The sequence below is a fragment of the Haliotis rufescens genome, unplaced genomic scaffold (assembly GCF_023055435.1).
Source record: "Haliotis rufescens isolate VD_foot unplaced genomic scaffold, xgHalRufe1.0.p SCAF_1, whole genome shotgun sequence".
Classification (NCBI taxonomy): domain Eukaryota; kingdom Metazoa; phylum Mollusca; class Gastropoda; order Lepetellida; family Haliotidae; genus Haliotis; species Haliotis rufescens.
In genome coordinates this window covers 31395029-31409111 of record NW_025963779.1, presented here as the reverse complement: position 1 = coordinate 31409111, position 14083 = coordinate 31395029, and the positions used below count along the sequence as shown (strand labels likewise).

The following is a 14083-nucleotide window of genomic DNA, read 5'->3' as shown; positions in this document are numbered from 1 at the left end:
TAAAGTAACAATAACTGGATTGCAATTGTAAAGGTAAGGCAAAAACTTAAAAGAGGTTTCAGGGAGAAGCTGAATACGTAATATTAATTGATTTATGGGAATAAGTGAATTTCAAGGGTATGTGAGGATCAAATATAAACATGGTCAAGAAAACATATAATTTGTTTGTTGTTTGTTGTTTAACGCCGCACTCAGAAATATTCCAGCTATATGGTGGCAGTCTGTAAATAATAGTCTGGACCAGACAATCTAGTGATTGACATCATGAGCATCGATCCATGCAATTTGGATACGATGACATGCATCAACCAACTAAGTGAGCCTTACCACCTGATCCTGTTACAAGCATCGTCACCTTTCACGGCAAGCATGGGTTGCTGAAGACCAATTCTACCCCAGATCTTCACAGGTGAAAACAAAAGTGATGCAGGTTGCAGAAGCACTTCTGGTGTGGTGCTGACAAAGCAAGGCATTTCTGTGGTGGATCTTACAATGGAATGTGGACAACCGTACTGAATAATTTCTATATACAGACAAGTCCTGTTAAGCCAACATGGTTGGTTGCATATGATTATGTCTGATAAATGAAATTATTTCATTTTGCTAGTCAGTCAAAGTTTGTGAAAAGGTCGTTCTGATGTGACCTGTAATGGGATGTCCTCAGTGGTAGCGAGAACTTGTATCTGGTTATAATGAGACTGAGGTAATCTAAGCATGTGATTAATCCTGTTTTGTTTATATTAAAGCATTAATTGTTTATTGTTAAGCAAGTTTATCTCTGCAGCCATTGTAAAATGCAACTACTAGCCGACTCGTCTCTCATCATAACATGGGGCTGTTTACTCGCGTACCACGGAGTACGCTGATCACTGTGTCAGATTAATGAGGACTGATTAATGAGTGATTTCAGTAAATTGTTGCAAATTAGGTGTGTCGGAGTAGGAGTGTGAGAATGTCGAATTAACAGGTCTAAATACCACTTATTTAATCGGTTCCCAGTGTCGAATAAAGCCAATTGTTGGACTAACAAGTGTCTGATTAATGGGTAAGTGAGTGAGTTTGGTTTAACGCCGCTTTTAACAGTATTCCAGTTTTTCGCGGCATGTCAGCTTAATGTGGGAGGAAAGCCCGAAGTGATGCAGGTCTCAGACCTTTATCACTTCGGTGAAACCCGCGAGCACAGGTATGGTGCTGACAAACCTGGAGACATAATCAGGGCGAACCAGGATTCGAACCCACAATCATAGGTTTCTGGCATGCCCAAGGGGCGCAACTCTGCACAGCGAATCGCGGCACCTTAGACGACTGGGCCACTCGTGCCCCCTCTGAATAAGCAGACTTGACTGTAGATGTCACCAACATAATAGCGATTTAAAAGATCCCAAAACTAGAAGAGTGAGTGAGTGAGTGAGTTGGGTTTGACGCCGCCTTTAACAGTATTCCAGTTATATCACGACATGTCAGCTTTATGTGGGAGGAAAGCCCGAACTTATGCAGGTCTTAGACATCTACCACTTCGGTGAAACCCACCAGCACGGGTATGGTGCTGACAAACATAAAAACATAATCGGGGCGAACTGGGATTTGAACCCACAATCATAGGTTTCTCTGCACAGCAAATCGCGGCGCCTTAGACGACTGGGCCACCCGTGCCCCCTAAAACTAGAACAGACAGAATCTGATGACAATCTCATTAAAATCAGATCTTAGAGCTTACTACAGCTACAGAAAGATCTGAGGACATCCCATTACAGGTAACGTCAAAACAACCTCTTCATCTGACCAATCAGGCGTCGCTTACGAGATCATAAAAGTGAATATTCAAGTTTGAGACGAGACTTTTCATATCACATGGGAAATACTGCCACACAATCTTGACCATCTATTAGATATTCCAGAATTTTTTTCAGTTTCAAATTTTGAATCGAGAATTTTCTCATTTTGAAAACTAATGATGTACAGCTTGAGAAAGCTGTCTCTGATAAGCTAATGTCGACTTCCTGTTAGTCATTGCATTGGTCGGTCAAAGTTTGCGAAAGGTTGTTCTGTAATTTGATGTCCTCAGAAGATCTATTATTTTAATGAGCTTGCATCCATTGATGACTACATTATCTCCTGTTCAAAACATCCTCTAAACTAATCATCCTCAACTAAATATCCTCTCTCTTAGCTCAAGAAACTCACATGTGTTGTACGTCTTAATACCTTGTAGCCATATTTGTAGAGCTGTCTAAGAGGCCTCCAACCTTTTTAAATTGAGGCCGTGTCTTCGCTTCATAATCTGACCAAAAATCCTGCTTCTCCTTCAGCCTTTCTGAGAGGAAGTTTTTGAACATGTCAGTTTGGAGAACCTGCAATAACGGAAAATAAGAAAGTTGTGTCACACTGCATATCATGTGCTTATAAGTCAAATATTCCTTCTCATACTTCCTGTATATCTTCAGAATGCTGGGTGAGTGAGTGAGTTGGGTTTAACGCTGCTTTTAACAGTATTCCAGTCATATCACGGCGTGTCAGCTTAATGTGGGAGAAAAGCCCGAAGTGATGCAGGTCTCAGATGTTTACCACTTCGGTGAAACCCACGAGCACGGGTATGGTGCTGATAAACCTAGAAACATAATCGGGGCAAACCGGGATTCGAACCCACAATCATAGGTTTCTGGCATGCCTAAGGGACGCAACTCTGCACAGCGAATCGCGGCGCCTTAGACGACTGGGCCACCCGTGCCCCCTCAGAATGCTGGAAGACACTGATAAGCATACCAATAGACAACACAGATGTGAGTATAGGCTATAGACATGCCTGTCAATGCACTGACATTAAATACTAACAACCTCTACCCTACACTGATCCCGACTGGGGGCGCAGGTACCCCGCCCTTTTCAAAACATACTGAACATTCACACATTCAGAATCTTTAAGGTGATTGGATGTTCTCAGAGTAAACAACACTACACCTAATCCATTTGGTGACATATTTTCAACTAAACTAAACTAAATTACTTAACTAAAATTGCCAAATCAGCACCCCTTCAGTTCCAAATACATGTACATGTAGTTATTTTCTATTTCTACTGGCCATGGGCCGAGGTTCTGGCATATAACGGTAAGTGACTCATAGTGAGTGAGTGAGTGAGTGAGTGAGTGAGTGAGTGAGTGAGTGAGTGAGTTTGGTTTTATGCCACTTTAGCAATATTCCAGCAATATCACGGCGGGGGACAACAGAAATGGGCTTCACACATTGTACCCATGTTGGGATTCGAACCTGGGTCTTCGGCATGACGAGCGAACGCTTTAACCACTAGGCTACCCGACCGCTATAAGTGACTCATAGACACACGTAAGGATCCCAAAGACCAAACGCATGAGCATTAGGGATTCTTCAAGGACATCTTATCTTTAGGGTCCTTTAAAGGCAAAAAAGTTCAGTCATGTCAACTTTTAATTAAGATATGTTAATACTTAATACCAATATGACTCAATATACTGTTGATACCTCATCATTTGTATGATGTATGTCACTGTTAGACAAAATACAATATGTCAAAATACATTTTAAACAACACAAACTGGTAATACAAATTTATTTGAGAAAGGGTGAGTGAGTTTGGTTCAACACCCCTTTTAACAGTATTCCAGTTATATCATGGCTTGTCAGCTTAATGTGGGAGGAAAGCCCGAAGTGATGCAGGTCTCAGACTTTTACCACTTTGGTGAAACCCACAAGCAAGGGTATGGTACTGACAAACCAAAAAACATAATCAAGTTGACCCGGGATTCAATCCCACAATCATAGGTTTCTGGGACACAACTCTGCACAGCGAACTGCAGCGCGTGAGTCAACTTGGCCAACGTATCCCCTTTGAGTAAGGGAGTGGGTGAAAATGGTTTGACACACAACTTGTAACAATGTTTAAGAAATATTCCAGCAATATCACAGCAGGGTAGCAGAAATGGGCTTCAACTAGGCTATCCCTCTACCCAATGTGTGAGAATGTGGAGTGGTTACTATATTACCTTATCATAGAATGGCTTGTCTGCCTCAGCAACTGTTTCCTTGAAGGCTTCAACATTAAACTTGCACAGATCCAACTTGAGTTCAGGAATCACTCCCCTGAATAGAACAATGATCAAGTATATTCTAATATTCTAATTTAATAATTTATGAATATTACAAGAACAGTACAGTGGGAATTTAAACAGACTAATATCAATTATTATTTAAAGGTGGGAAACAATATCATATACTAATATTTGGAAGAATTATCAAACTTCGAACACCATTAGCTGTTAGTGGCTGTTTATTGAAGCGGTTGTGAAATAGAGTGATCTCCCTTAGTTGTTTACAGTCCAAGTTCAATGCCAGAGCTTGACACTTTCCTACGTGGTAGAGAGCTCTGGTATAGAGAGGTCTGCTGTGAGGAATTGCTTACAGTACAGGTGTCAATTCACCACCTCATCTGAGACGCTTCACGAAATAACAGTTTCTAGAAGGCCGACTGTATAGGAGCAAGATGAATGCGACAGGCAAGGGTGTTAACTGACTATAAAGTCCAATTTCCACCCTTTGCCAAACCAGGCTGGAATAATGGAGTTATAATTTGGCTGGACTAACAAGTCTATGCATAGTCCAATCAAAATTGTGTAACGAAATCGAAATCCGGTTTGTCAACAGCCGTGCAGTTTTCAGCCGATTGCCAGATTTGCAAAGCATGTGTACCGCTAACTCGGCATCAGCAGATATTTTCCAAATCATTTCATGTTTTTAATCAAGGTACTCACGTGATCACAGAGAAGAGACCCGTTTTATTACAATATAGATTATCTATCGATCAGATCATCTTGAGTGGGTGCCGCCACTTTGTTTGAAGCAAATGCAAGTGATATGAGGGGTGGAATCTGAATGGTCAATAGGAGGGATTGGAGGGACATAACTTGTAATAACCCCTGGTGGCGCTATGGTTGAGCCCAGAAATTCCAGCCTAGTTAGGCAATGGTGGAAACCAGACTTTTACAGTTAGTTAACGCCTTTGCCTCAGGAAGATGCCTGGATTCAAGAATGGAGCATGTACTTCATGAGTGCACTGACTTGCGTAATAAGGCCTGTTCCTTATTGTTGCTGCAGCATATTTGTCCCACTGCGTTGCCTTTCATGACTGTAAGCCAAATCTTGTATGTTTCAATATAATTTGTTCGTGATTCGTTGATCTTTTGTGGTTACTTATTGATTTTACAATCTAGTTCTGTATGACTCGGTTTCTGGATTAACCTTCGCATATCAATTTGAGTTTCAACACGTAACAATACCAGTACTCGGTATTACAGATAAATAAATTTAATACTGTTGTCCTCACTATGACGTATAATCACAGCTCACAGTGATCTTTATTTTTCAAAAATACTTTTTGCACCATTTGAAGAGAAAATCATTAGTCTCATTTGTAGGTCTGTACGTGTGTATTGGCCCAAAAATTGGATTGCATTATATTACAAGCATCTGTATTGCGATACATATTGCTATATATCGGCTGCTAAAGCGGTTGACAGTGATTGAGATTGATTGTACCGGTACATGCTGATCCTATTTTCAACATACTAAAGTAAATAGTACTCAACATGATCAACTGCCGCCATTTGTTGTCATGGATACAGGGGAGATAACAACATGTGAAAAAAAATCACTTCACGTTTCTGCTGTTGTGTCACTAAGGTTTGAAAGGAAACATCATTTGTGAATGAATTTCAGTGCAGATTTTAGGCTAAACAGTACAAATAATAACAAAACTTGTCATATTTTTCCCAAAACATATCCCAATAGATAATGTTTGAAAAGGGTATTGCAGCATACCAGTAATACCATGCTGACTTGGCACATTTATCTGTTTAATACCTGAAGAGGTTGACCATGAGTTCGAGGAAGGCATGAGTTATCTGCTTGTTGAGCAGGTGCATCTTCCGGGATCTGTACTTCCTCTCCTCATTCAGGTTGTAGCTGAAGGGTCTGGGCAGAAACAAGGTCCAGTTCAGACAAACACAGTAAGTTCTTGCAAATATATTTTATTTTTGTCAACATCAAGAATCCTGTTGGGGCAAACCGATTAAACAATGGAAGAAATGAGCTGCAGAATTCAGAATTAACTACAGTAAACTACAGTTATAACAAACTCAAAGGAACCAGTAATTTTAATTCGTTATAACCGTCAGTTTGTTATAAGCGTGTTCGTTATAACCATAGTTAACTGTACTGTAGTTTTAGAGGACACTGTGACAAAAGACAATGGATAATTTTGATAATTTCACGACAATGTATTAATATACTGAAAAAAAAAAGGTTGGGGATCATTAATATTTTCGGGGATATATATCTGAAATTGCGTCTCACTATAAACATATATCCTTGAAAATATATTCATGGTCCTAACTATTTGTGTTCAGTATATTTCAAAGACAAAGTGTGTCAAAATTTCAACTATGGAAGCTCATTCTCATATTCATACTTTAATTCTAATGAAATGATGGATGATATCATGAGAATATCATAATGTTTCAAGCAATATTTTCATGGCAAAATATCTGCCAAATTTTCTCATGATTGTCCCAATGAAACATCATCCAGTGCATAGCGACGTTTAACTGATTATAACTGGCCAACACTCCTCGATAACAATTAAATGCTAAGGCACTCACATTTGTCATGGAAAGTTGGCCCCAAGTAATCTAGTGTGCTGGGAAACCCAACATGACTCAACCAGGGCGGCATCCTGCTTTGACCTACCTCTGCACATCGTTGAGGTCTGTTTGGTAGCGAAGATCCTTGGCCTTTTTCCTGAAGAACAGTGCAGGGTCAACTGGTACATCAGGGATAGTCTTCTCAACACCTCCATTGTCTGAGGGTTCTGGGTTGATCTTTACTGTTCCCTCATCAATGTTGACAACCACTAGTCCCTCCACCTGCAAACATGGAGGAAGAAATCGTTCTAACTAGTTCTTTAATTATAAGGAGAAGCTGTTCACTTGACCCACTCCACCTAGGCTCTAAAATTACCCACCTGCCTAACCCCCAGATTATAGCTGTATCATCACCACCTCCATCAAGGTACCCACATGATCCGCCATGTCCAGGTGCTTGCTGTCACATCAATGTACCCGCCTGATCCACCACGCCCAGGTGCTTGCTGTGACATCAATGTACCAACCTTGATCCACCATCTCAAGGTGCTTGCTGTGACATCATCAAGGTACCCACCTGATCCACCACCTGCAGGTGCCTGCTGTGATATCATCAAGGTACCCACCTGATCCACCACCTGCAGGTGCTTGATGTGACATCATCAAGGTACTCACCTGATCCACCACCTGCAGGTGCCTGCTGTGATATCATCAAGGTACCCACCTGATCCACCACCTGCAGGTGCCTGCTGTGATATTATCAAGGTACCCACCTGATCAACCCACCACCTCCAGGTGCTTGCTGTGACATTATAAAGGTACTCACCTGATCCACCACATCCAGGTGCCTGCTGTGATATCACTAAGGTACTCACCTGATCCACCACCTACAGGTGCCTGCTGTGATATCACTAAGGTACCCATCTGATCCACCACCTGCAGGTGCCAGCTGTGGTATCATCAAGGTACTCACCTGATCCACCACCTGCAGGTGTCTGCTGTGGTATCATCAAGGTACCCATCTGAGCCACCACCTGCAGGTGCCTGCTGTGGTATCATCAAAGTACTCACCTGATGCACCACCTACAGGTGCCTGCTGTGATATCACTAAGGTACCCATCTGATCCACCACCTACAGGTGCCAGCTGTGACATTATCAAGGTACCCACCTGATCCACCACCTCCAGGTGCCTGCTGTGATATCATCAAGGTACTCACCTGATCCACCACCTGCAGGTGCCAGCTGTGACATTATCAAGGTACCCATCTGAGCCACCACCTGCAGGTGCCTGCTGTGACATCATCAAGGTACCCACCTGATCCACCACCTCAAGGTGCTTGCTGTGACATCATCAAGGTACCCACCTGATCCACCACCTGCAGTAGCCTGCTGTGACATCATCAAGGTACTCACCTGACCCACCACGTCCAGGTGCCTGCTGTGACATCATCAAGGTACTCACCTGATCCACCACCTACAGGTGCCTGCTGTGATATCACTAAGGTACCCATCTGATCCACCACCTGCAGGTGCCTGCTGTGGTATCATCAAAGTACTCACCTGATCCACCACCTGCAGGTGCCTGCTGTGATATCATCAAGGTACCCATCTGATCCACCACCTGCAGGTGCCTGCTGTGATATTATCAAGGTACCCACCTGATCCACCACCTCCAGGTGCCTGCTGTGATATCATCAAGGTACTCACCTGATCCACCACCTGCAGGTGCCAGCTGTGACATTATCAAGGTACTCACCTGATCCACCACCTGCAGGTGCTTGATGTGACATAATCAAGGTACCAACCTGATCCACCACCTGCAGGTGCCTGCTGTGGTATCATCAAGGTACCCACCTGATCCACCACCTGCAGGTGCCTGCTGTGATATCATCAAGGTACCCACCTGATCCACCACCTGCAGGTGCTTCCTGTCACATCAATGTACCCACCTGATCCACCACCTACAGGTGCCAGCTGTGACATTATCAAGGTACCCACCTGATCCACCACCTCCAGGTGCCCTCTGTGATATCATCAAGGTACCCACCTGATCCACCACCTCCAGGTGCCTGCTGTGACATCATCAAGGTACCCACCTGATCCACCACCTGCAGGTGCCTGCTGTGATATCATCAAGGTACCCACCTGATCCACCACCTGCAGGTGCTTGCAGTGACATTATCAAGGTACCCACCTGATCCACCACCTCCAGGTGCTTGCTGTTACATCCCATCATGAAGGTACCTGGGGCTTCCAGTAGCTCTAAGGAAGATATGGAAAGGATCGGGGCGTATGTGAACCTCCAGGAGAACGGCAGAATAAAGTTGAGGAAGCTCTAAAGACACATTTATCACAAATACACTCAAAGGCAAACATAACTATCATCATATTTTCATAATGAGATAATTTCTCATTTTGAAGATACAAAATGTTCAGGTGGGATGAAGGTGGACTCACAACAGACTTTTTTTTAAGACTTTTAATTGTTAATTACAAGAAAATACACATTAATGTTTTTGTTTCGAGTAAAAATTAACACTTATACTTATCCCGACTCATACTAATTGCTTCTCTCATATCATTTCCGAAAGGTAGTAGAAACTTCCTGTACTGGATTCCCAGAGAACAGAAAAACGGCTCACCCGAACACACCCTTGGGCTGTGCAGGTGAGCTGGAAGCACGTGACCATTGTCACTCTCTCATTTCCCTTACCTATCAGTTGAAACACACATCGGGTAGATGAGGGGAAGGTTGGGTGGGTGCTCTCTCGTATGAGTCAGGATAAGAATAAATGACATTTTTACTCCAAAAAGAAGATATTTTACCTTATCCTGACTCATACTAATCCCATGGAAAGGTGGTGGGTTCCACCAGAGTGCGTGGTTCAGATTGAGATCTGTTCATGAAACCCATGCGAATGTGATAATCTTATTTCTTCTTACATCATAGTGGGGTACCACCTCCTCCTTAGTGAGTGAGTGAGTTTGGCTGAACGCCGCTTTTAACAGTATTCCAGTTATATCACGGTGTGTGAGCTTAATGTGGGAGGAAAGCCCGAAGTGATGCAGGTCTCAGAAGTTTACCACTTCGGTGAAACACACAGCACGGGTATGGTGCTGACAAACCTAGAAACATAATCGGGGCAAACCGGGATTCAAAACCACATTCATAGGTTTCTGGCGTACTCAAGGGATGCAACTCTCCAATCCAATCTCCAGCAGCAACCTTCCATAATCGTCGGATCAGAGCAGTTCCAGTGAAGTTCTAGGGTAGACATTATAGCTTTGACCTGAAGTGGGCTGGACGCTGATGACGGATCCAGACCTGCTGCCTTGTAGGCTCTGAGAACGACTGCTCTCGTCAAGACTGAGATGGTTGACCTGGAGACTTCTGCTGAAGTATTCCTAGATAAAGGAATAAACAGTCTTCTTACTTTCTGTCTTCTGGAGCATGTCCTCTGCAGGCATATGCGTAACGCTCTGACTGGGCATTATGACACACTTCTGTGTCCTCTGCTCCAAGAATGGATCAGAGTGTAGGGACATGAAATTGTCTGTCTGGTTGTCCAGGTAGATGATTCTGGCAATAAAATCCCATCTCAGACCGAGTTGAGCCCATGCATGTCTGCCACTGTCGAATCTTGTACGGTGACATTAATCGCATGTATCTCCGACATCCTGGCTACCGAGGCTAAGGCCAGTAGAAATAACATCTTCTGGGTCAGATGTTCAAAATCAGCTTGTGGTAGAGGATCATAAGCATCACATTCAGATCCAAAGCTGGAGCTCTTAATTTATTTTCTTGATCTTCAAGCCTGTATGATCTCAATAAGGCTATTAATTCTGGAACTTTGGTGAGCTCGATTCCATCACACATGGTTAAAACAGGGCTTCTAGCTGCTAGGTAGGTGCCTAATGTTGAACTTTTGAGATTCCTTATGCTTCTTAGGTGACAAAGGAACTCTGCTACTCGAGGTGAAGTGGCTTTACCTGCTGTGAACTGGTCAAAACTCTTCCATTTATCATCATAAAGACTTCTCGTGGATCTACAAAATGCTTGGGATACTGCCTTGGCTGCTCTGGTTGAGTATCCTCTTCTAGCATGTTTAGTGAGGTTGAATCTGATATGTTTCATACGTGAAGAGTGTAGAGGTCCGGTCTTGGAGGAACTTGTTTGTATGAGGATGAAGAAGAAGATTTGGGAGTTTAAGGTTGGTTTCCCTGCTAATGCGACGAGCTCTGGAAACCAAGTTCTTGTCGGGCAAAAAGCCGCGACCAAAATCAGTAGTAGGTTCTTGGTGTGCATGATCCTTTGTAATATCAGGTGTCAGTGCTGATGGTAGGAACGTATATGCATGAAGTCCCTCCCATGATATTGCCAGTGCGTCGTTGGCCCAAGCCTGAGGATTCAGTTCTGGTGAGACGAAGGTTGCAAAAAGATCCACCGATGGGCAACCACCTTCCCTTGTTGCCAGTTGGAATGCTTCCAGGTGGAGCATCCATTCTGCTGGTGATGGTTTGGGTGGCCTTGACAGGGCGACTGCTAATACGTTTGACACTCCTGGGATGTATCTTGCCTTTATTCTTAGGTTGAGACTGTCTGTGAGATTGTACAGTTGAAATGTTAATCTCAAAAGGGCTTCAGATCTTGTTGTTCCTTGGAGATTTATGTAGAAGGCCACAGTTGAATTGTCTGTTATTATCATCACAAACTTGCCTTTCAACTGAGGTGCCCAACGGGCTATAGCTCGGATTTCTGCCTCAAATTCGAGATGGCTTCCCTTCCGCTGACCATAGCCCTGATGCTACTTCTGAGTTGAGGTAAGCGCCTCATTCTTGTATAGAGGCATCAAAGAACACATGTAATCTAGCTTGTTCAAAGAGTTGCTCCACAGGCGTTCAACTTGATTTTCCCCCAATGAAGATATTTCTTCAGTTGTTGCGGTAGTCAAAGTCTGAGATCTGACTGATCTATGAATGGTCTTAGGAATCCCTGAATGGGACAAGTTAATGTCAACGCTTCGACGGAGGTGAGTAGTCCTAATATCACGTGCCACTGGTCAACTGAAGTCTGTTGATGTCTAACTGCTGGAAGATAGGTTTGAATCTTTATCCACTGATCTTCTGGTACTTGAATCAGATTCTGCTTCGAAAGAAATCTGATCACAAGGAACTAGAGGTGAAGTGAAATTGGGTTTAACATCGTGTCCAAGATTATTACACTTATATAGCGACGTGCATGTACGTGTGCGTGTTTGTGTGGCTGCTTGTACTAGTCTGGACTGATGCCAGTTTATAGTGCTAGCTCACTGAGATACAATGCTGCAGTTTTAACATGAATACCCCACTCAGACACAGTATACTGACTCCGAGCCGACCAGTCCTTGTTTTAGCCCCTTAATGCAGAGCGCCAGACAGGGTAACAGCAGGTACCATCTTTTAACGTCTTTTGGTATGACGCGGCCGAGGACCGAACCCCGGACGCCCAACCACTAGACAACGGAGGCGGTCCACAATGAACTAGAGGTCCTGGGATGGTTGAAGGTCTGACTTCTGATAAGTGTGAAACCAAACTAGTTGGTTAATAATTTCAGGTTGTAGTTCAGAAACTACATCTTCTCTCTGTAATGGAGTTTTGAGGAATGCAGTCCGAACATATGGGGTGAGGGTCTCGATCTGACCCGCACAGTATTTACAGTACATGATTTCATAGTGAAAACAGATGTAACATTCAAGTCCAAAACATGAAAAATGTACGCCAAAGACAAAAAAAAAATTAGTTAGATATGATACATAAGGCTAGAAGAATGTAATCCGAGCAAAACAATTATGCAAAAGTAATAATCTTGACAGGATGGCACTGATTACGGATTACAGGAAACCTTTCTACTACTCAGGTGGCACGAAAATGAGAGAGTGATCGGTCCTGGTCATGTGCGTCCAGTGCACCTGCATGGCACAGGGATTTGTTCGAGTGAGTCTCCGGAAACACAGTACAAGACGTTTCCACTACCTTTCAGAAATGAGATGAGATAAGCAATCAGTATTTGTCAGCATAAGGTAAAATGATCAAATTCAATATCAACTACGCTATTACCGTATTTTCTTGAGTATAGTGTGCACTTTTTTTCCAAAAAACACAGCTGTGTAGAAGGGGGTGCGCATTATACACAAATTATGAGTTTTTATGTTTTTTCCCCCCATGGAAAGACATTACCGTGAGCACGTAACACCGGAAAATACCATGTCAACAAATCCATACTGAAGTACGCAAATTATTCATGTAATTACACTGTCTGGCTATAAAAAGTGTTCTTTGTATATCTGGACTTATGTTTGTAACTTATTTCATTAATTATATTCAAAATTCCTTTTAATATTGTTATAATTAATTTCGGCGAAATCGTGTGTGAAGCGATCGGAAGATCGCACAACTCACCGTTATTAACAGCAACCACGGTCAGATTACCGCTATTGACGCCTTGAAACGAACTTTAGTTGACAGAGAATGGATACATATATCATAAATGCCATACTTTGAATCGTTAAAAGTCATATTTGTTTTTGTTGGACGATTCTATGTCAACACGTAATTCTCGCAATCACTTGCACGGGAGCCTTGACGGTGAATGGTCAGACTGGTTCCATGTAAAAAATGTTACCCGGCAATAGCGATCCGCTGCTTCGCTTAGGGTTATTATTATTTTAAATATGTTTAGTAAAAGCTGCATCTAAATTAACAAGATATTGGAATATATTATTCCTGATAAAAAAAAAGTTTCAGATACAATTTTTGCCGATCCTTGCATTAAAAATACTGTAAAGTTATATCATTGGGTGTGTCTTGACCGAATCACCGGTAGATTCCAAGAAAACGTGTGTACAGCTGATTGCTGTGTCCGGCTTAGTTTACGAGAAAATACACAAGGTAATCTTAATCCCTGGATATAAAACAATGCCTAGTAGAACAAAAACCACAATTTAAACGGTAAATCAACATGTCTGGTGATTTTTTATCTCAAATTTCGAATTTGTACTGACAATGTTTCTCATCACCCGTTCGTTTGCCGGACTTCGCTGAAGGGGTACGGTGTAAAAAAATTTCTGCGCATAATATTCAAATTTCTTTTTTTCCAAAATATTGAATCCGCTAGAGGGGGGTGCGCATTATACATGGGTGGGCACTATACTCAAGAAAATACGGTACTGTTTTTCACTCAAGTTATAGTGAATGGGAGAGATGTGCACCAGGCTGATAAGAAAGGGTGTGACGGATCCTCACCTCAGTCTGCATTAAAAGCATCCAACTCATGCCAGAACAAGGGCATTGACATGCTGTGATTTGGGGGGGGATACTCTTTTTGTAGTGAAGACTGAGCACACAATTTCTTATAAATATAAAACGAAATATA

General features: G+C 42.6%; 1 protein-coding gene across 2 annotated transcripts in view; it reads right to left on the bottom strand.

Moving 5' to 3' along the window:
• The window catches only part of LOC124110935 (DENN domain-containing protein 3-like), a 49745-nt gene that overhangs the window by 26383 nt on the left and 9279 nt on the right, over positions 1–14083 (bottom strand). For both annotated transcript variants that reach the window (XM_046470421.2, XM_046470422.2), the window contains exons 8-12: positions 8866–9006; positions 6777–6952; positions 5892–6002; positions 4019–4115; positions 2206–2351 (exon numbers count right to left, since the gene is read on the bottom strand). In XM_046470421.2, the coding sequence (XP_046326377.2) occupies positions 2206–2351; positions 4019–4115; positions 5892–6002; positions 6777–6952; positions 8866–9006 (671 nt within the window). The remainder of the gene's footprint in view (positions 1–2205; positions 2352–4018; positions 4116–5891; positions 6003–6776; positions 6953–8865; positions 9007–14083) is intronic.